At 36.7% G+C, this 24,216-nt stretch overlaps 1 protein-coding gene across 1 annotated transcript; it reads left to right on the forward strand.

The window, feature by feature from the left end:
• Positions 1-3,416: 3,416 nt before the first annotated feature.
• cdhr2 (cadherin related family member 2) lies at positions 3,417-24,138 on the forward strand. Its single transcript, XM_073820381.1, has 31 exons — positions 3,417-3,497; positions 4,313-4,378; positions 4,632-4,697; positions 4,797-4,936; positions 5,022-5,075; positions 5,158-5,247; positions 7,844-7,933; positions 8,018-8,140; positions 9,385-9,528; positions 9,680-9,755; positions 10,032-10,150; positions 10,359-10,577; positions 10,681-10,836; positions 11,067-11,225; positions 11,293-11,354; positions 11,474-11,717; positions 11,918-12,157; positions 13,621-13,693; positions 13,829-14,413; positions 14,802-14,873; positions 14,972-15,021; positions 15,188-15,345; positions 15,443-15,545; positions 15,633-15,721; positions 15,809-15,877; positions 17,136-17,283; positions 17,412-17,533; positions 17,709-17,822; positions 17,930-18,013; positions 22,044-22,107; positions 23,361-24,138. Exons 2-31 carry the CDS (start codon positions 4,327-4,329, stop codon positions 23,517-23,519), a joined length of 3,924 nt encoding a protein of 1,307 aa, XP_073676482.1. The 5' UTR covers positions 3,417-3,497; positions 4,313-4,326; the 3' UTR covers positions 23,520-24,138.
• Positions 24,139-24,216: the final 78 nt, after the last annotated feature.

A 24,216-nucleotide genomic window follows, 5' to 3' on the forward strand; every position in this document is an offset into this window, starting at 1 on the left:
TTTTGTTTTTGTTTTGTTTTTCAGCCAATTTGCCTTATTAAAGACCCTGACTGTGCACAAATAAAATAAAGAAAAAGAAAAATGACATTTAAGAATGATTTAATTACATTTTATTAATTGTTGCAATTGTCCACTTTGTCTATTTAAGTGTAAATTGTACGTATATCATATGTACACATGTTGCAGCAATATGGGTGAGTATCTGACAGATGTGGCTTTATTGAATTAAAAATTTCGGCTTTCTAATACAAACAGTCTCTGAGAAACTAAAGGAAATGCAAAAAGTGTTGCAACTGTCCCCACTCTCCCCTAATATTGATTTAGGTTGAAATATTTAAACGCAAAACTTCCTAAAAGAAAGCGGTTGCTAGCAAGTGGCAAGTTCAAACTAGATGACATTTCACCCTATGAATAATTATGGTGATAAAAGACATTTATTTAAGATGAAACTGTTTAAAAATCTTACCAGTTCGTTAGTTATCTTAAAATTCATTACAGTTCATTCATTACAGCAAAGTCACCATTCTGGCTCCATACAGCTGCATTTATATGAAACAAGAGAATGCATATCTGCGATACCAGGATGACATAATTAAATAACTGTACACAGAATATTTTAATATTCTATATAAGATATTAAAATAAGAGTTTTAATATTATAGCCTATTAGTTACCCAAATGTAAAACTTCCCCAGCGCGGATGAGCCTGTGTTATTAATTTTTACCGGTTGTTATTGGGGAATATCATACCTTGGAATGTGGTCACTGACCAATCAGAATTGAGTATTCCGTGTAGCGTAATAATATTTATTATACAACAGTTCTTTTTGGTCCTTAAATCTGATTGACTGATAGGAGTGTGATATTAGAGCGATATTACAAGTACAACTCCAAAGCTGTTTTACAGTTTGTAATTGTATCACTTCGTACTTTTCACTGTGTCATGGTGGACACCCAAATACACTACAATTTAAAAAAATAATGCTGTTTTGTGTCAAGGAATGTAGTATTGAGAGCTTTTTAGGTGCTAATGTACTTTTTTGGACTTCAGATATGTGGTTTGTTAATAAAGATAACGATTTGCTTCAACGTTTCTGACATGTGCCGTTCAGTGCTCATGAATCTGCCGAGAGCGCCTGGCTTCAGCCAGATCTTCTGGATTTTCCACTGGCTCTGATGTCTCTATAATGGTTAAACATGATATATATTTCTTTTTGAGTAAATCTAACGGGCAGTCTTTGGTCTTGTTAGTCTATTATTTGTTCCAGAGACAATAGTTTTGGCAAAATCTCATCATGTTTATGAAAATTCACAGCTTGTCTATCAGAGCACTGCCTTTGTACTTTTGACTGAGTTTAGCAACTTTTATGATGGATGTTGTTCTTATTTATTAAATACTATTATTGAATAAATAATTTTTAATATAAATAATAGATGGCCATTAGATGGTGACAAGAGACTGTTTTTACGAAACTTTTATACAGAAAAATAAACACTGTTTTGAAACGGAAGTTATTTTTAGTTTCAACAACAGCTTGACTCAGCTAACAAATGCCCTGAGCAGCGCTGTCATCAGAAATCACCCTTAACAAATGAAAGAATAATAACGTTACGACAAAGATAATGCTTTCCTCAGCGGATAATCAAACTAATGTTTATTGTTAATATGAGACTGAGCTGAAGAATAATGAAAAAACATCTCTCTCATTATACTCTACTACACATTATACACTGCTTTTACTAGTAATGCAATAAATTAATCTTTAAATGAATCAACTCAACGTTCCTTTGTTACTAGTTCTAAAGTGTTGTTTTGGAATTAATAATGGAGGCTTAGGCTCAGCTGTTAAACAGTCAATTTTATATTATAAAACGGATAGTTCTGGTCTTCTGATTAGTTGAGCCACGTTCTAAGCTGTTGTAAATTACTCTACAAACATACACCTTTGTTTACCTCTGTGTGTTGCTCGGCAACCACTTTGTTTATTACGCTTTTTTTGCTCTGTTTTATATTGTGAAACTTTACTATGTGGAATAACCATTTTATAAAAGCAATAAGCGCCGTGAAGCTGTGGTTTACAGTAAATTTATAACAGCTAAAGAGGTAAGCTGTTTCGCGTCATGCCTAACAACACCCATTAGCTGTTATAAATTCACTGTAAACCATGGCTTCTTGGGGCTTATTGCTTTACTTGAATCTGTCGTGGAAGGAAGTAGTTCTGCGCAAAAGAAGGCTTTCAAAATACCTCCGTTGTTTTGTTAATGTATTCGCACATTTGTGCTGTCGAACTGTTGTATAAACGCAATATCACACTCGTAGGCGTGAGATATGGCTGTATATCTGCACGCTGTGATTACCTACGGCCAAATCACAGCAGTGACGATATACATCCATATCTCTATGAGTATATCAGCCATAACTCTACGAGATATTGCTAATATAATGCATTCTTTTAGTTTGTTGTTTATTTGTATTTTATTGTTATTATATTGAAAGTCTGTATCATTGTATATATATTATTCAAGTAAACATATTTTGTGTAAATAAATAAAAAATACAGCATATGTTGCTTCTGTGCTGCTAATAAAATGCATTTTAGTATTAGTTGATCTTCAGGCCTCTAGTGGCTTTAGTTTGATCCCTCATTCCACAGCATGTCCAGTATGGAAAACACCAAACAATTAGAGACAAACAAACACAAGCTCTTCTGTCAGTCTCAGGAGAAAGCTCCACCATTGTTTTTGTTTGGTAAAGCGGTAAAGATTCTCCCCAGGGGCTTTTGTCCGTCTCTCGTTAATTATGACGGCCCTGGAGGGAAGTGGGATCATTAGAGCTGGGCCGAGGGTAGGTAGGTTCTTGAATAGCTAATGAGCTCATTTGCTCCCTGGAATCTCTCAGACCACATTATGTCCAGCTTACTGGGGTGATGCCAAGAAATAGCCAGAAAATAAAAACCATATCCAAAGATATGATTCTGGTTGGCTTAAGATAGAAATGGTACTGCGCCATGCCTTTGTCCCGTGGTGTCATAGCTTTTATGATCTCATCTCAGGTATATTAAAATTTTTATTTTTTTTCCAATCATAATTAGGAACAATAAACATTCTTTAACTCGAGTTCTATTCGTTCTCTATTGCAGCTTCCATTAAGTTTGCTAAATGAATGTGTGAATGGGCCGGATTATTCTGGACATAATCTGTTGTGACATTTGTTTGCCTACCCACACTTGTTGTTCTGCTAAACCATTCTCTGAACACTGTTTTAGCATCTGATTCTGTGGTGCCACTAAGCAGCTTTGTCATCTGTCTACAGGGTGAGAAGAAGACTGTATTAAGCACGCAGTCTTTTCTCCACAACGGTGTTAATGATTAACATTTACAACTGATGGACAATAATAGCCAGTGATGCACTAGCCAAAGGTCTCTTATATTATATACTGTTCCCTTATTTGAAGTACGCCACTTTTTGGAATACCACTAAGAGCAGACTGGGCTCGGTAAGTCTTCATCAGCCTTATATCATTTTTGACTTTTGTCTATTTACATCCAGCTACTAAATGTAGATCAAGAGGCTATAACTAGATTAAGCTTTACTTTTTAGAAATTATTCCTTTGTGAATAATGGGTTTGTAAATTTTGATTGTAGACTGTGGAATCTAGACAAATCTAAGCAATCTCAATTTAATCTCACTGATGTCTAAGAGAAATATTTGAGATATTAAAAAGATATAAGCAGTGATTTTACTTAGTTATGCGTGATGATGTTCAACCATTCCAGGGCTTGAAATGTAAGCAGTTATGAAAAAATGAAATACGGCACATTAAAAATAAATGTTTTGTTAAAAACAGCTCAAAGCTGTGTGAAATATGGACAAAACCCAGCAAGTGGGTTGTTTTGATTAAATGTTTAGCCCAACCTTATGGGTATTTATCTCTATTGTTTGAAAATTACTATATGGCTAGCTTAATTGAACCCAAAATAGTTTGTAAATTAAAAATCAGACAATTACAAGAGGCATCAGCAATAATCAAAAGAAGAACTTAAAAAAAAAAGCAATTTAAAAAAAGGATATTAATTAATGTTTGATCTATTTTGGGTTCATTAAATAAAACTTCCCAGAATGCCCACCGCTGGGTTTGTCCATATTTCACCAACCTCTTTGTTGTTTTTAACCCAGCATTTTTACAGTGCAGACTGATTTGCTACTATTAAGTATTGTTTTAAATTGCAGCATTGGATTGGTCTTTTTTTTTAAAGGTGGAAATTTTGCATTTAATGGTTATTTTGTCTTCTATTTCTTCGATATTACAGCCTTACAGACAAACATGGGGAAGATGGGGAAACCTTTACTTCTCTTTTTTGCTTTTTTAGCATCCTGTGAGTATCTGAGAATTATTCAGTGTCCATGTCATCTATTAAAGAGTTATGGCTTGTTACACTGTACTAACTCAAAGTCCAAATCCAATAATGATAATCTTAAATGGACAGAAGCCAATGTAATTACGTTTTACTGTCATTTACAGTGAAAAATTCACAGATGTGTTTTCTATTTTTCTTTTCTTTCTCTCTTTTTGTCTTGGAATTGCTTTCTTAAAACTCACATGCTTGATAATGTTTGTGTTTTCTGCAGCCTACTGTAATTCTGTCCCTGTGATTAACATGGCTGTGAAACAAGTGATGGAAGATCTTCTAGTAGGTCTGTACATCAGCCCAAATTTCAGTCTCAACTCAATCCCATTTCGCATTTCTCTATGCATGAATGTAACATTTCCCTAATTATGTGATTTCCTGGCAGGTGAATTTGCGTTTCAAATTGATGCATCTGATCCAGACAATGACACTCTAACATACAAGATCGCTGGGACAGACTCTAGCCATTTTGAGGTCAACAGTGCGACTGGTGAAGTCAAAATCAAGAGTAGGCTGGACAGAGAGGTATTTTTGTTAGGATTTTAATAGTTTGCCCTCTATTAGTGAATTGAGATGAATGAACAGTTGTTTATGTGTTTTCTTTTTTCAGACAAAATCCCTCTTGGACATAGACGTTGTGGTGAATGATGGCGTTTATGCGGATGTAAGTTGGATCTACTGGAAGTATTACGATGCTAAGGAAAACTAACTTTCCTGAGTCCTAACATGTCTTTCTGCCCTTTTAGGTGTCAAAAACCATATATATTGCTGTTTCAGATGCTAATGATAATGCACCAGTATTCCAAGGATTGCCCTACAATGTAGAGATTCTAGAGGTGAGTCATTCTGTTATCCTTTGGTGTATGGATGTAAATACGGATGCTGTAACTTCTCAACACCTTACAGTTGTTACACTGAATGAATAATTCACCTAAACCTGATACTTTTGTCATCTACTTACCTCCTGTCTTTCAGAACAGGGCCTTTGCTAGAGTTCAACATTTTTCAAAGAAGTAAAAATGTTATGAATGAATATATTCCAAAACTACTGACTAACTTTACAAGGTCACGTTGTAAACTCTGCACAATTATTAGCATAGAGGCAATTTCTGTTCTATTATTACCTAATCTGCTGAAACATTTTGAATGATAATAGCCCTATCTGCTGGCCGAAACATGTACTGTACTGCAAAAAGGCATTTTAAAGGGTTCTAGAAGAACCATTTTTGGTTCCACAAAGAACCATCCAATCAAAGGTTCTTTAAAGAACAAGTCGCTTTCTTACCTTTTTATAATCTGAAGAACATTATTTTACACAAAGAACCTTTTGTAAAAACGGAAAGGTTCTTCAGATGTTAAAGGTTCTTTATGGAAAAATCTAGGCAAAAAAAGGTTCTTCTACTACTGAGAAGTAAAAGAAGATAGCTACTAAAAATGAAAAAAAAAAAAAAAGTGGGCTATCATTAGTGTTAGGTTACTTTGTAAATGTAATAGGTTGCAGATTACAAGTTACCCTATTGAAAATGTCATAAGTAGTGTAAATATTTCAGTTACTTTAGTAAAGTAACGCAGCTGATTACATATGATTACTTTTCAAAATTTTTAATGAATGTTTTCATCCTTTTATTTGAATTAAGATTTTTATCATTTCATTTTAAAGCACAGCCACCACAAAATCATACTTTAAACTAATCATTTAAGAGGCATTACAGTTTTTCTCAATTGCTTAAACACATTTCTTGAAATTATGCCTCTTATTTGCGAAACTCTAAACACAAATCCACAACTCCTAACTCAATTCCCCAAACTTCTTATATTGAGGTCAAAATGAAGCTCTCCACTCAAAACAACACAATCTTGCTGAAAAACCAAACTTTGCTCTCAGACATGACACACAAATCCTCAAAAACACACACACTACAACACAGTTTTACACACTGATGAGATAAATTCAAAACAATACAACCAAAACAATCCAAATAAAAAACTTTTCACATGATGAAAACAACAAATCTATGCCTTTGCAAGTGTTTTATTCCTTAATTTAATGTACTGTAGAGTACAGTACAAAACAGCAAACAACAACAAAATATAATTTTTCTGCCCAGAATCCTGTCTTTGGTCTGGGACAGGCCAAAGAACCTCTTCAGCATCACAGGCTAAATTAGCCCTGGCCAGGCAGCAGGGGTCAAATCCTCTTGCATGCCTGATCCAACCCTGGCACTCATCAACTAAAATATAGGAGACTGCTTGTCTTCTTGTCCTTGCTCTTCCTCTGTCTCTTCCACGTTGTCGTCATCGTCCTCCTTCTTCTCCTCCTCTTCCTCTTTCACCTCCTACTCTTCCTCTTCAAAATTACACATTACTGTATGTGGGATACTGATTGAAAAAGACTGGATATGATTCACAGTTACACTTGTACTGTACTAGTGGTATGAGAAAAAAAATAAAAATGCATTACAGTGTCATTGTGAAACAGCAAAGAAAAATAAATATGGGCACAAAGGTAAAAATAAAAATTAGAAAGTCTACTGTCAGATTTTGTAACTCCTGCGTTGTCCTCTGTCTATATACAGTATGCTTTCCAATTGAAGGTTCAAGAGATGTACCTTTGAGCTATTTCAGAGAACTGCTTTATCATTGGTTGATATACATTATCTTCATTAGTGAAAGTCAAGATTCACTTGAATAAATTCATGGCAAATTTATCTAATCAGTTGTATGAATGTACCAAAGCAATCACAACTTGATCAGAAGAATGAGAAGCTTTTTATGATGTGCACAAGAGACTAGATGATGTGGATGTTGAACAAGTAGTTTTGACAATTTCATTTCTGATCTGAGAAATGCACCAAAGTGACTGAGAAAAACTGTAAGCTGACTTTGGCTTCTTTTAGGTTCTGATTTGGGTGTGCTAAATTTTGACTCCTAGTGTTTCCACTTGGATAATTGTGTGCTAATTGAGCTCAAACTTCACAGATTGAGTGAACAATGTTGAATGCTTGTGCTTTCTAAATGACCACATGGTGTAAGCACTGAGAAATGTAGGGATTTGTGTGTAGAGTTTTGCAGTAACAGTTCACCAAATATAACTCATGTGTCAAAGCAGGGAATAGTGTTTATTGTTTAGGGAAATGGGTGTGCTTTTTCAAAAATGGCGTTATAGTTTTGAAATTTTAGTTCAAAAGACTGGTTATAGTGTTTTAGCAATTGAGAAAAACTGTAAGATCTACAAGCTGTGATGGTGTTGATCCTGTGTGAATGTGTGCTGGGTTAATTCTGTCTTTAATCTGCTCCAATTTAATTTTACTCTCAGTCTGAGCAGTTTAACACAGAGAGAGCTTCAAGAAGTGACAATGTGCATTTGTTTATTTTTTTCAGGGTAGCTTCTTCTCATTTATATGTTTTTTTTTCTTCTTTTCCTTCATACAGAACACAGCTGTGGGTAGTACACTGTTCAGAGCAAGTGCCACAGATAGTGATGAGAGCTCATCTGGTATTGTGTCCTACAAAATTGATAAAGTAAGTTCCCTTCATGTCATAAATTGCATTTTCACCCTCACATCTGACTTTAATTGTATTCATAACACAGTATGTTTGTCTTAGGTGGTACCAAATGAAGGGGCTAGCCTATTTGAAATCTCGCCGACTTCTGGGATTGTTGTCCTGCAGGGCACTTTGAACTTTACTGACAAAAGTCCTTTCTATCAAATAACAGTCAGTGCATCTGTAAGTATTTATTTATGAAGTAATCATATTCATCTGTTTTTTGAATGAGGGAAAACATTGCAGTATTTAATTACACTGTGTGCATAATTATTAGGCACCTTGATATTTTTTCCCAAGCGCATTTGACCAATTCCAAATCACATCAATCTTAATAACTATTATCAATTTTATATTTAATCATTTATAAGTGATATATAATTGTCCATGAAGGCTGGAAATGAAAAACTCAGGTTATTAGGCATGTAACTTTTTCAGATAAAATGAGCCAAGAAAGAGATTTAAAGGAAGACTTCACTTTTTTGGAAATAGGCTCATTCTCCATCTCCCCCTGAGTTAATAAGTTGAGTTTTACGTTTTGAAATCCATTCAGCCATTTTCCTGCTCTGGTGATATCACTTTTAGCATAGCTTAGCATAGATCATTGAATCCTATTAGACCAATAGCATCGCGTTCAAAAATGACCAACGAGTTTCGATATTTGTCCTATTTAAAACTTGACTCTTCTGTAGTTATATCGTGTACTAATACCGGCGTGAAATGTAAAGCTGCAATTTTCTAGGCCGATAAGATTAGGAACTACACTCCCATTCTGGCGTAATACTCAAGGAAGTTTGCTGCCGTAACATGGCTGAAGCAGGCGCAGTAATATCACGCAGCACATGTGCAAACGCTAACCTAGCTGGGAACTAATTTCAGGCAATGCATGATATTACTCCGCCTGCTCATGAGAAGGATGCAGTACTAATGCAATACTAAAATTTGCAAACTTGAGGCATTGGACACTGGACAGTCAAATGCTCAGTGGGTCACCACAGTGAGACAAAACAGGTGGAGAAGATAAGACACACGTTAACCACAAAATAATTAAGGTGAATAATTAGGTGTGAAACCATTAGGAACCATTTAGTCTCCAGTGCAACCATTTTGCAGAACTTTTCCAGACTTTTTTGGCTCATCATATCTGAAATATAAAAGAAAATGTGCATAATAATTACACACACCTGAATATACAGAGTTTTTCACTAGCAACCTGAATGGATAATTATATATCACTTATAAATTATTAAGTACAAAATAATTAGTAGTTATTAAGATTGATTTGGTTTGGAATTAGTAAAATGTGCTTGGAAAAAAATATTACCAGAATGTCAATGTGCCTAAGCAAAAAGAAATTTCAAAAAGTGTCAAATATTTATCAAAGCTGTTTAATGTGTAATTTGCTAAGTGTTCATTTGTCTCACCAGGATGGTGGTGGGGAACTGTTTGGTGTACATGTGGTTCAATCATCAACAGTAACTGCATTCATTACGGTCAATGATATACCAGATCAAGACCCACAGTTTCTGAATTTACCTAACCTTGTTACTGTTGAGGAGAATTCAGAAGTGGTAAGGGGTGTATTTTTTTTTTCCTTTTTTTCCTTCTTCTGTGAGTCACAATGTTCCTACAGCAAAAACAGTTGAGAACCAAAAAAGTACACACACACATACATATATAATGACCTCTCACCTTTAAAACTCTCTGCACACTCCATCTCAGGGTACATCAGTCTTTAATGTGAGAGCCAGAGATCCAGACACTGGGGTCAATGACGTGATCCTCTACAGTATTGAAAGTGAGTCAACTGGAAATTTTAATTTCATTCATTTTCATTTGCAATGTGACGTTTTTTTGTTTGTTTGTTTTTAATTACATTTGCAAACATAAATTACAGTCTCTAAAATCTCAAATGTCTCACACTATTTTCTCTGTCACCAGTGATTAAGATATAGTAATCAGCTGGTTGTGTGATGTTAATGTGGCAGCCACCATGAAGAGACCACCCGTATAAAATAAAACCCAATAAAACAGCTTTTTTACTTTATTTCTATTATTTTGTCCTGTTGCACAGAAACTAATGCACCAGACCTGTTCCAAATTGATGAAAATACTGGTGACGTATCTATCAAAACAAAATTTGACCGTGAGGAATTACTAGATATAAATGCTGTTGTAAAATTGGACATTAAGGTGAGTTTACTGATTACTAAATTTAGGTGTATCTTGTTATGGTTTCAGATTTAATGAAGTTTAATTGCAACGATATTTGGCAACAAACCAGTGCCACTGTATACTACTAAGCTATGTAGTACCTATTATAATCTATGATTTTGATGAACAGTGTTTGATTTGTATTTTATTTTTTTTATTTTTTTTTATTTTTCTTCCTGTACTTCAGGCAAGTGAAACAATTCCTAATGTGAATGGAGTTATTGCAAGCACAATATTAGATCTACAGATATCTATTGACGATTTGAATGACAATGGCCCAACATTTTATGAGTGTAAAGATGAAACCTGCACAGAGAAAAACACCTTCGTTGGTGAAGTTGAAGAGCATTCATCTGCAGGACTGTCAGTAAATGAACTGAATATAAAAGTCAAAGATCCAGACCAGGTCTGTAGATAAAACATTTGAATGTTTTCTTTTTCTTTTTTCTTTTTTCGATTATGATTTTTTTTTTCCTCATGTGTTGATGATTAACCTATCTATGATCCAGGGGCAAAACAGCAGGTTCGATCTCAGTCTTGAGGGACCTGATATGGAAGCGTTTGCTGTCAGTCCAAGCTCTGGACAGGGAGAAAGTTCTGTACAATTGACAATAAAAGATCCATCTGCTGTTGATTATGAGAAGAAGACAGTAATGTCTGTTCAGGTTTGTATATGAGGGTCTCACCACACTGGATAACCGGTCGAGTAGTTCGGCCAATGCCTAAATATTAAACTGGGTGGTGTTTAAGGGCCAGGCATAAATCAACAATTACTTTTATACAAGTAGCATATTGTAATATATACAACAATCAAAGAGCAGCATTAGGAAATGTATTTTAAACCTGTTTTCAATATAATTAAATGCACTTTTAATACTCCATTATATCTCCCCAGATTATTGCCAAAGATCCCACTGGAGCCTTTACTTCTACGGTCTCTGTCACTATTAACATCAAAGACACAAATGACAACTTTCCTAAGTTTGAGGAGGAGGCTTATGACTTTTCTGTCGATGAACACTGTGATGACAGAACAGTTCTGGGCACGATTACAGTAAGTTTCCTTTTTATAGTGACTAAAATGGATTGATCGGACACTAACTAATGTTCTGGTTTGACAGGCAACAGATGAAGATGCCTTGGATGCTGGAAAACTCACTTACAAATTGATGCCGGAAAGCATGTATGTTGAATATTCAGTCTACTATCATTTGGTTTGGACAATTTTACTTAGTCACTGCATGTTTGCCATAAAAAGAGACTTAAGATGTGGTTTTGTTTCTTTTCTTAAATTTACACCAGGCGGATTTTATTTGATGTTTATCAAGATAATGGAACTATCTTTGTAAAAGATGGAAAGAGTCTTGACAGGGAAGGCACCAATTCCTACTCACCCACCCTGCAGGCCATAGATACAGACGGCAAGATTGGTACCACTGTTGTGATGATCAACATTCTGGATATTAATGATCAGACGCCAGAGATGAACAGAGACCTTTATGAGGCCTATGTACAAGAGAACCAAAAATTAGAGCTTAGAATTCAGGTAACTTTATAGATGTAATGGTGATTGATTGCATGGCACTAGCAATACCAAAGTCATGGACTTGATTGTCAGGGAACACAGTAAAAAAATGTATTCCTTAAAATTACTGTGAATAAAAGTGTCTGCCAAGTGAATAAATGTACTGGAAGTTTCCATTTCTTTAAAGGAAAACCTTTAAGTTGTTTTTGAATTTTTGATAGGCTACAGACAGAGACGACCCAAACACGGCAAACAGCCAAATCCAGTATCGCATTGAAGACAGCCCATTCAGTAGTAACTTTACGATAGACCAAGAGACTGGTGTGCTTACAAACAGTGGTCTATTGGACCGTGAGGCTATTGACCTTGCCCTAGATGGCAGGATTGATCTGACGGTGATCGCTTCAGATATGGGCTCACCATCCAAGTCCTCCTCAGCCAAAGTGACCATCAACATTGGGGTGAGAATGCAACATTTATAGTTAGAGATGTAGCGGTAGCTAACAAATGTGGTTATGCTTAATTTTACCATTTATTGATGTCTTCGCAATTATATGAATGCATTTAAATTTATTTAAATTTGCATATATTTAGCATTTATATGTATTTATTAAAATAGATTTAGAAGTGTATTTACAGTTGAAGTCAAAAATTTGTAGAATTTGCAAAATGCAAATTATTTTACCAAAATAAGAGGGATCATGCAAAATGCATGTTATTTTTTTTATTTAATACTGATCTGAATAAGATATTTCACATAAAAGACATTTACATATAGTCCACAAGAGAAAATAATAGTTAAATTTATAAAAATGACCCTGTTCAAAACTTTACATACACTTCTTAATACTATGTTGTTACCTGAAAGATCCACAGCTTGGTTTTGTTTCATTTCGTTTTGTTTTGTTTAGTGATAGTTGTTCACAAGTCCCTTGTTTGCCCTAAACAGTTAAACTGCCTGCTGTTCTTCCAAAAAAATCCTTCAGGTCCCACAAATTTAGTTTTTCAGCATTTTCATGTATTTCAACCCTTTCCAACAATGACTGTCTGATTTGAGATCCATCTTTTCACACTGAGGACAACTGATGGACTCATATGCGACTGTAACAGAAGGTTCAAATGCTCACTGATGCATTAGAAGGAAACACGTTGCATTAAGAGCCAGGGAGTGAAATTTAAATTGAACTTATTTTGTCTTCTGGGAAACATCTAAGTATCTTCTGTAGCTTCTGAGGATCAGTAATAAATGAAAAATATGATATTTAGGCAAAATAGGAAAGATGGACACATCTTCATTCTGTTCAAAAGTTTTCATTCCTTGGATCTTAATACATTGCTTTTACTTCTGGAGTACCAGTGAGCATTTGAACCTTCTGTAATAGTTGTGTGTGAGTCCCTCAGTTGTCTTCAGTTTGAAAAAGTGTAACAGTCATCATCAGTCAAAATCATACAGGCATTGATGGAAAGGGTTTAAATACACAAAAATGCTAAAAAAACAAAAACAAAGAATCTGTGGGACCTAAAGGATGTTTCTGAAGAACAGCAGGCAGTTTAACTGTTCAGGACAAACAAGGGACTCATGAACAACTATCATTAAAAAACAAAACACACACACACACACACACACACACACACACACACACACACACACACACACTTGGATCATTCAGGTAACAACACAGTATTAAGAATCAAGTGTCATTTTTATAAATTCAACTATTATTTTCTCTTGTGGACAATATGTTAACAACTTTTATGTGAAATATCACAGAGGTCAATCCTAAATAAAAAATAACATGCATTTTGTAGAATCCCTCTTATTTTGGTAAAATGTATGTAAATGTAGGTGGTTGTAAACTTTTGACTTCAACTATAAGTCATTTATTTAATTAAGTAACATACTCTTTTGCTTCTGTTTTCCCAGGATGAAAATGACAATTCTCCACAGTACCTTGATCCTGCTCCCTACGAATTTACTGTAAAGGAAAGTGAAGGAGGCAAGTAACTTGATTTTTCTGAACAAATTTCATTATGATTGTTTAGTAAATTTCCAGAACGGTATAATTATTTTAAAGAAATAACATATATGAACATGTTGAAAAAACTGACAACTTTTTGTCACCCATTTATAGGCATTTTGGTTGGCTCGGTGCGGGCTCACGATGCCGACCAATCAGACTTCAATAACCGTATCTTCTTCAGCATAACTGATGGGGGTTTTGGAAGTTTCATATTATTTTCTGAGGCCACCAGTGAAGGTTACAGGGGCAGCATCACAGTGGATCCTGCTGTTGAGCTGGACTATGAAGGGCCCCACAAGACGTACGACCTAACGGTGGAAGCCTCAGACTTGGGTCAGAAAAAGGCTACGACAACAGTGAAAGTAGTAGTGCTTGATGTTAACGACACTCCGCCTAAATTCCCATCCAACATGATCCTGAACATAAAGGAGAATAGCACCTTGACAATGCCTCTGGGCAAAATCGAAGGTGAAGATGTGGACACTGAACACCTTTTAGAATATGAGCTTGATTCTACTGAATGCCAGTGCAATGGCATCAGAGGACCCTGTCCCGAAGAGTGGTTCAAAGTTGAACGTAACGGCGATGTGATATCTAATACTCTGTATGATATTGACTATGAGAAATGTGATAAAGTGTTCTTGAATGCCAAGGTGGTGGATGTTTTAACTGAGAAGAGGAGTAACAGTACTGAAGGTGCGTCATGTCACTTCATATTGCCCTTTAAAAAGTGCTTTCTTTCCTGCGCTGCCTTTTTTTCCCCTTTCATTGTATGTTCTGTCGTTAAAGGAATAGCTAATCTCAAAAATATTCCAATTCATAAAATGTTCTTTTTCATTACAAAATGGGATGGTCCTTTCCAATTACAATTTTTTTTTTTTTTTTGTGCAATTTTGGATTTAATTTCCAGTCACAGTCAAACACAACCGTTTATGTGACACGGACTAGGTTTAAGTGATTTTAAACTTACTTAAAAACTGAATAAATTGTTATTTTTAGGTGCACAATTTCTAAATTTAACATATCATTTTGGTCTTTACAAAGTGCATTAAATATAAATAAAACGTTGTTTACTTGCTTGTAGGAGTTGTCACTATTAATATTTTGGATACCAATGACAATGCCCCAGAGTTTGTTGTCTTGCAGGACTTCTATGGTAAACTAAAAAATTTTAAATAAATAAATAAATGATTTTCAAATAAGCAAATGTATATTATTTATGCAAAAAGTTTTAACCTATTCCTGTTTCTCTAGTTGTAGTCATTGAAAAAGTTGAGGTGGGCACTTCTGTCGGAAGAGTTTATGTAAGTGTGATAGTTACATATTGACCATTTGAGATCTTTTTATGTCACTTTTTGTGCTGCAATAAGCACTTATCCACGGTTACATAATTTTTTAATGTCACAATATAATGTGTTTTAGCTTCCATAAAGTATTTTCAACAGGCTTGTTTCTTTGTATCCTTTTAAGGCCACAGACAGAGACACAGGAGACAACAAGAAAACCGAATTTGAAGTTACCAAGGTGGACTTTGTCAGCAGCGAAGGGACTTCCGAAGAGGGTTTGTTTCTCTATGCTGACTCTAACGATCAGGTAGATGCTGAGGGAAGGTTCACTGCATATATTCGGTAAGAAATTAAAAATTCGAACCTGTTTGTAAACCATGAACCATGGTGAGATGTGACAAGTTTACAACATTATATAATTTGTCTGTTTATGCTGAAGGTCCCAGAAGGCATTGGAGAGTAATAAAAGAGGAAAGTTCCTGGTGGAGGTGAAAGCGTTTAACACTGGTAATAAGGATGTCAATTCGACCTCTGTGGTTGAGGTAGGGCATTTTCACCCCTACAATTTATCATTAATTCATTCAGTCTTGTTTGTTCTGCTCATTTTTTTAAATTGTGTTGTTTTGCAGCTTCTCACAGTGGACAGCTCCTACAGAGTCAGTCTCAGATTTTTTGCATCCGTGTCTGAAGTCAATGCAAATCTGCCTCAGATCAGAGCGTAAGAGATGCACTTTAAAGTTGATTTGAATCTACTCATGTGTGAAGAAGTGTTATTTTAAAGGACTAATGTGTGATTTTTTTACAGGATTCTGATTGGTGCTACAAAAGCAACAGTTGAATTCTTCAATGTGTTTAGTGAGACGGTTGCTCAACGGTAAGCTTCAAACATCCACGTCCCCATGCATACATACACTACCAGTCAAACGTTTTATCTGATCAAAAATACACCAAAAACATAAATTCAGCTTTGAAATTACATGAATAAATGACATTTTAAGATATATTCAAATAGAAAACTGTTATTTTAAATAGTAAAAATGTTCAGAATTGTACTGTATCTGCTGTACTTTGGATAAAATAAATGCAGGCTTGGTGAGCAGAAGAGACTTATTTGAAAAAAAACAACAACATTAATCTTACAGTAATCTTACTGTTCAAAAAGTTTTGATTTGGTAGTGTATATGCATACAGTAAACTAAATTGAATCTCACCAAATTTATGTAAACCTGGATTTTTCATTTAATTCCTGTTATAATATGTATAATCCAGCAGGTGGCGTGTACATCATAGACTAATGTATCCAAGTCAGTTTTTATTTTCTTACTCAGAAAGACTCAAAACTCCCTGTAGATGTCCTGTCTTGTCAGTGCTACAGTTATTAAACAAACATTTACTTTATATGGCATAATTACAGAAAATTCTAGATTTAATTTAGGCAAAAGACCAGCAAAACGTAAATGTTATATACACTGCAAAAATGTCCATCTATTTAACTTAAAAATTTAAGGAAGCAACTACATTTTTAAGTATAATCAACTTGGTCAGACAAGTCATTTGAACTTAAACTATATTAAACTGACTTAAAAAATCAGGTTGAATGTCATATAACTTATAAAAATTTAAGATAAACTCATATAACTTATATAAAAATATTTTCATGAGTTCATGACTATATATATATATATATATATATATATATATATATATATATATATATATATATATATATATATATAGCTATATATAAAAGCTTTTCAAAGTGTCAACAATATTCGTAATATATAATGCCAGGTTTATTCGACAACTAGATAAGGAATAAATATATAAATACTAGATGAAAATTTTAAAAAGGACTTTCAAAATGAAAGTCAGGAATGTTGCCTTGGCATCTAACTAAAATAAAAGATGTTTAGTTTAAAAAGTACTGTAAAACTGCAATAAAAATACATTCAAATTGAAAAAGAAACGAATAAATATTACAAAAGCACATAAAATTACTAAAAGTAAAATGAAAACTTAAAATATAAAAATGCTAATGAAATATATATACATAAATGCTATAATAGCATTTAAATAATACAAAACAAACAATAATAATACAGTGACAGCAGAATTCATTATGTCCTTTGCAGAGCTGAAGAGAGAACCATTTTGGAGGCCTATTTTGTGTTCCCAAATGGCACGGCTCTGAACTATGAGGAAGTGACCACAATCCTGAATTCAGAGGAGGTCTATATGGAATATGGAAACCAACTACTTCAGCTTGGATTTACTGGCATTGTAAGTAACAACAACAACATCAAAAAATCCCTCTCCCACCACTCCAAAAATGAATCGTGAAGGCTGAAGTTGTTGTTCAGCATGTTAAGCTTGCCTTTTTAAAATTTCGTTTTAATTTTTCCTACAAGTCCACAACTACTACTGACACTTCAGGCATCAAGACAGAGGTATTCATCATGATCGGTTTGATGGCTGCTCTGGCGATCGTTCTTGTTGTAACAACCACCTCTCTCGTGTGCATCAGAAGAAAGTAAGATTTACCAAATGTCCTATTCAAGTTTCAATGATGTTTAAGAAACACTTACTATTTGGTTTGCATGATGCTCTTTGTACAGCTTATCAGTATCTAACTCTTCTTGATGTGCTTCCTAAGTTTCTTCATCCTATCTACAACTTAACGTTGCTGGTCTCTTTTTACCCTTTAGCTACAAGAGGAAACTGAAGGCAGCCAAAGCCATGAATTCAGCAGCCACAGTGGTCATAGAGAATCAGAAGACTGGTCCTGTTGTTCCTGGAACCAACAAATACACCAAAGAAGGGTAAGACAGACATCACAGGCTGCATTAAATGCTGGCCAGTTATATAATTTTGAACAGGGATTCAGCAGCAGACTGATGTGTGAGATTGTCTGATATGTATCCCACAGAGCAAACCCAGTGCTGAATATGAATATCGACACGGCCACAGACCTTGGCTTTGATGAAGATGGCTCCAGCGCAGACAGAGAGAGGTACCGTGACAGTACACTAAAGACACTATAAACACTATGGAAAAAAGATGTTCACACTGTTGTACTGCTCAGTCCATTAATGAAGATTTTACAGACTCACCAACCAACATGACTCATTTTATATCGTCACTGTCATTCTGTTTTTAAACTGTGCTAAATTACCCAATTTATTTAATTACTAGGGCTGTTAATTTGGAACCCATTTAACTCAAGTTTTTGAAAGAAGTGTTTTTTAAGAAGTGTTTATTTGTTCATGTCTTTATTTCTTCAGTCAAAAAGAAACTGAGGTTTTTAAGGAAAACGTTTCAGGATTTTTCTCCATATAGTGGACTTTAATGGGGATCAGCAGGTTGAAGGTTCAAATTGCAGTTTCAATGCCGGTTCAAAGAGCTCTACACGATCCCAGACGAGGAATAAAGGTCTTATCTAGTGAAACGATCAGTCATTTTCTACAAAAAAAAAAACAAAAAAAAAATTATATACTTATTACCCACAAATGCTCATCTTGCACTAGCTCTGCAACGTGTGTCCTTGACTTCACGCATTATGTAATCACGTTGGAAAGGTACTCCTGGTTTTGTACTCCGATTCAAAAAGGTAAGGTCTCATTTTCTCCTCCAAATTCAAAATCGTCTGACATCGTTGTTTTATCTTTTTTTGTTAAGTGTGTTTGACATTCTTTGCATGTTCGCTTTGTAAATACTTGGCTGGTACCATTCCAACGTAAATGCGTAAAGCGTGAAGTCGAGCTAGTGCAAGATGAGCATTTGTGGTTAAAGAGTGTATACTCTTTTGCTAGATAAGACCCTTATTCCTTGGTTGGGATCTTGTAGAGCCCTTTTGTCAGGGTTGTGTGCAGGACGAGACGAGAGACAAGATTAACAATTAACAATATATTTTATATAATACTTCAAGAAGAACAATGCAGGATCAGGCAGGAACACTTACACACACGACATCCAACGTTAAAGACCGACATGAACTGAAGATACAAACAGACTTTTAAAGGGTGACTAGATGATTAAACACAGGTGACACAGATGACTAATAATTACGAGGACAGGTGTAACAGATGACGGTGACGAGGGCTAAACCAAATGACAAGAGAATGGCAGGGGAAGACAATGGGTGAAACCAATGACAGACAGAACTGTGACATCACGCCCCCCTCCGGAAAGGCGCGTCCTCGCGCCGTGGAAAAAATGAGAGGGGCGGAAAAACAGAGTCCATGAGGGAGGAGGCTTTGGCGGAGGACGGCACCCCTGGAGGGGGACAACAAACAAAGTCAACAGAGTCCAGGGGGGCGACGAAGGTGGGAGGAGCCAGGGAGGAAACAGGAGGGACCTGGAGCAGGAAGAACTGACCCAGACCACAGCCATGATGACGGCCCACAGTGGAGCCGACGGAGGGAGGAGCCATGGTGCAGGAAGGCGTGCCGACTCCATGGGGCCGACCGACAGAGGCGGAGCAGATGGCGGAGGAGCCCGAGGCGGAGACGGAGAGCCGATGATCCGGGATGACGCCGAGGATCCGGAGGGCCAAGGTGGAATAGGCTCTGGCGGCCGAGGCGGAGGCGGAGTTCCGGAGATCCGCGGCGGAGCCGGAGCGACAGAGGATGGAGGCTGTGCCTGCAGGAAGGAGGAGTCCCTAGGAGCCGGAGGGACGGCGTGATGAGGCACAGCCGGAGGAGCAGAGTCCGGAGGAGACGATGGGGTGACGACAGACCAGGGCGGAGCCGGAAAGACGATGGAGCCCGGTGGAGCTGGTGGATCGACGGGCGACGGTGGAGAGGAGGGCGTCGAGAGCCGTGGTGGAACCGCGGGGTCGAAGGGCCGAGGCGGAGTCCTGGACTCGGAGGCTGGAGGCGGAGCTGAGGGATCCTCCAGCCGAGACGCCGATGGAAGCTGGCAGCCCCGCGGCGAGCCCACTGCACAGGTGTTGGGCTGAGGATGAGCTGAGGGGCTGTCAGGGGACAGCGGCGGCCACCCAGGCATGGGTGTGGATGACAGAGGGTGGGCGGGTGGGAATTCCGGGCTGATAGGGAAGTCAGGACAGACGGATATTTCAGATGAGAAGTCAATGAGGTCCCCAGAATGGTCCTCAAGCTCACCCCCAGCGGTGGTGCAGTGGGCAGAGCTCTCTGTTGCCCTCTCTTGCTCCACGTCATACTCCACCGTCGCGTATGTTGCAGTCGGCTCTCGCACCTGGTCCGATGGGTCCGGCTCTGTCGCTCTCGGCTCGGGCTCTCCATCGTCGGTGGGCTCGGGCTGCAACTCCGCTTGTCGGGGTGATGTTGGGCTGGGTTCTGGGTCTGGAGTGGGGCTGGTGTCATCCTTCGCGGTCAACGAAGCTCTGCTGGACACCAGCACCCACTCGATGTAACCGGCGAGGCTCTCTCGAGGACCCTCCCCGGACAGCTGCGCTTTCGTGCCGATGTTAAGTCCTGCACGGAAGAACGTGCACAGGCAGCTGTCCGGGTAATGCGTCATCGGCGCGAGGTACACAAAGTCATTTATGTGGTCCTCGAGAGAGCGGTTCCCCTGCTCCAGCAGGATGATGAGGACGGCAGGGATATCCATAAGGGGAAAAAAATATATATATTTAAAACAAACACTGATACAAAAAACGGAAAAGAAACGCAGGGGAAGACGCCGTGAACTGTTTTGGGTCGGTCTTTCTGTCAGGGTTGTGTGCAGGACGAGACGAGACGAGAGACAAGATTAACAATTAACAATATATTTTATATAATACTTCAAGAAGAACAATGCAGGAACAGGCAGGATCAGGCAGGAACACTTACACACACGACATCCAACGTTAAAGACCGACATGAACTGAAGATACAAACAGACTTTTAAAGGGTGACTAGATGATTAAACACAGGTGACACAGATGACTAATAATTACGAGGACAGGTGTAACAGATGACGGTGACGAGGGCTAAACCAAATGACAAGAGAATGGCAGGGGAAGACAATGGGTGAAACCAATGACAGACAGAACTGTGACACCTTTGAAGCGGCATTGAAACTGTCAAACTGTTGAGTCCCATTGAAGTCCACTATATGGAGAAAAAGGCTGGAATGTTTTCTCAAAAACCTTAATATTTATTTATCGACTGAAGAAAGAAAGACGTGAACTTGAATCTTGGATGACATGGGGGTTAGTAAATTATCAGGAAATTTTTATTTTGGAAGTGAACTAATCCTTTGATATTTGTATGGAAACTGTGATCACTTTTTTAAAGATTTTTAAAGAAAAGAACAGCTTTTATTTGATATTATAATGTATTTACTCTCATTTTGATCAGTTTAATTTATTCTTCTTGAATAAATATATTAATTTCTTCAAACTTTTGATTTGTAGTGTATAGATCAAAGGTAATGTGACACTTTATGTAATTCTTTTTTATTATTATTAATCATACTAAATGATCAAACACTAAATCAACAGCCCTATTAGTAACATAATGTATCATAATTGTCTGGTCTCTCAGGCAGTTTGTGATTTCATGTAATTAGAGTAGACAGTGAGAGGTAAAATGTGATATTATCTGTTCTAAAATTATCTAAACAAGATGATATCTTGTTTGCACATTCAAAAACTGACTTCACTGTAAAACATGAAAGCCTCTTGTCATGGAAGCCCACATTCTGCCAATGAACTTGGCATCTACAAAATCCATTTAAGATGATAGAGTATGCCATTTGTCCAGGAACAGTACTGTGGTTCTTTATGAAAGATAGCATCTGTTTTTACTGATCTGTGGGTATTAGATCATTAGTTTCTCTAGCAGTAGTTTTAGTTACATGATGTTGTAATGTTAGCACCCCCATATTTCTCAGAATCACACTAAGCTATGCTACATGCTAAACGAAGCATGTTTTTGATTTTATTTCAAGCTACGTAACTGGTCCAAAATGTCTCTACTGGTAACTTTTCCCCATAATGTCCCTCATGTCTTCATACAGAAGAGAAGCTTTGTGAGATTCTGATCATGTGTGTTTGCTGTGTGTCTGTTCTGTTTTAGCCTTAATTCCCTGGACTACAACATTGATATGGACATGGCAGAGAAAGACACTATGGGGATGACGGTAAATGTATTATTAAAATGAAGATAATATACAGTGGGGAGCAAATCTGAGACCACTAGTAAAAGTCAAAATAATGAACATGTATTGGAAATTTCTCAGAATTTGTCATGTCACCTTTTTTTGCTTTGATAACAGCAGCACTCACGCTGCATAAATTTCAAAAGCTTGTATGACAAAATGATTTGAGGCATTCACAAAGGCGTTCACATTGTCACTAATTTGCTTATTTGATTAGGGACAGATCTAAAATATTTGTATGACTTGTATGGCTTAATAAAACGTCTCTAACTGAAATATGTAGTAGAAAACCCATTAAAAACTTACACTATTTAAAAAATCCACATGGTTTTATACATATTTTGGACTATGGGGTGGGGGGTGCCATTATTTTGATGACGTAAAATTTGTTGCACTCATTGAGCTACTGGTGCTACCTGTTGATATTTTACCACAACACATCTCGGAAAATAAAATACTGATGCAATGACCAATGAGCTGCTAAAAGAGCTTATTTGTGGCGATGGATATAATCATAGGCTTAAGGATGGCATCTAGCATTTCTTATCACTGCCGTTTGTAAGCTCTTTCAGTAGCTGTGGTCTACTAAAACCCTTAAAGGTGTCAGGACTAAAATCCTTTAGTCTTCAGGAAGTTCTCTTCTCTTCTCTTCTCTTCTCTTCTCTTCTCTTCTCTTCTCTTCTCTTCTCTTCTCTTCTCTTCTCTTCTCTTCTCTTCTCTTCTCTTCTCTTCTCTTCTCTTCTCTTCTCTTCTCTTCTCTTCTCTTCTCTCTTTCCACAGGCATCTTCCCATTCTTTTCTCCTCTTCTTATCATTAGGAAAAGCAATGAAGACTTAGATTGCTTCTCTTGTTGCCCTTTGACTAAAAATTGCAACCAAAAGTCGCACAATGTGGCATTGTATCAGTATTTTATTTTCCGAGTTGTCTTGCGGTAAAAATAGCAAAAGGTAGCGCCAGTAGCTCACTGAGTGCAACCATTTCACACCATCGAAATAATGGTGCCCCCTATCTTTCACTGGGTTTTCCACTACATATTTCAGTAAAAGACATAATTTATATTATATTAAGCCATACAAGTCTTAATACCCGGGTTTCGCTTTAAAAAAAAAATTGTAACCCTAAAACTTCCTAAGTTTGAAAGGTTTTTGAATCACATTTCCAGAGAAGTGCATCTTCAATCAGAAGTTCTTTAGCTGAGTATGTTTTGAGAACTTACATTTTCTGTTGTGCGACAGGTAATTCAGGAGGAAGAGGAGGAGGAGGATGATGAAAGGAGTAATTCTTCGTACATTGAGCCTCTGGGTGCTGCCCTGGCCCAGCGAGAAAAGAGGAGAGGTGGGGACAGTCCTGGTCTTACTTTTGAAAACCCTTCCATAGACACCACTGATCTCTAACATTCAGCCTCTGACCTCCACCTATTTGCCATTTTTTTATATGTGGTCCTGCCAAAAAGGAGAACAGACTCAATTTTACAATATATTCCATTTGGACAAACTCTAACTCCATACAAAACCTTTAAAGTTAACCACTTTAAATCACTAATGCACTTTGAAATGTAAGAGTTGGAAAAAAAAATCTCAGTGCACTAAAAAGCAGTAATTGAAACAGTACTTGAAGTCTTGTTTTACTTGTTATTCTTTATTGTCAATTTCTGAATCTCCAATATGTAATACCTATTCTTTGATTTGTTTTGTCATACAGAAGGATGGAACTCTCTTAAAAATGTAATTATTCTTACAAAACAATAAAACAAAACAAAAAAACCTAAACAGAAACTAAAGTAAAACTGCTTGTGTATCCTGCCAAATATTACCTGAGTCAAAGCAAATCAAGTTAAAAACTCAAATCTGGCTAAGCCAGATTGGTGACCAAGGTGTATATGTATCGTAAGCTGTCTATATATGTTGTATTGTTATATGTTCTAAGTGCAATCATTTGATAGCATGTTCTGTGAATTTGACAAATAATTGTTTTGGTATTTTACTCTAATAAAATTTCACAATATCAAAATGAGTCACAAATCAACTTTTGCATTTCCCTTGTAGACATGATTTAATTTCAAAACTATTCACTTTCACAACACTCACAAAA

This window comes from Garra rufa, chromosome 16 (genome assembly GCF_049309525.1).
Source record: "Garra rufa chromosome 16, GarRuf1.0, whole genome shotgun sequence".
In the NCBI taxonomy this organism is placed as follows: domain Eukaryota; kingdom Metazoa; phylum Chordata; class Actinopteri; order Cypriniformes; family Cyprinidae; genus Garra; species Garra rufa.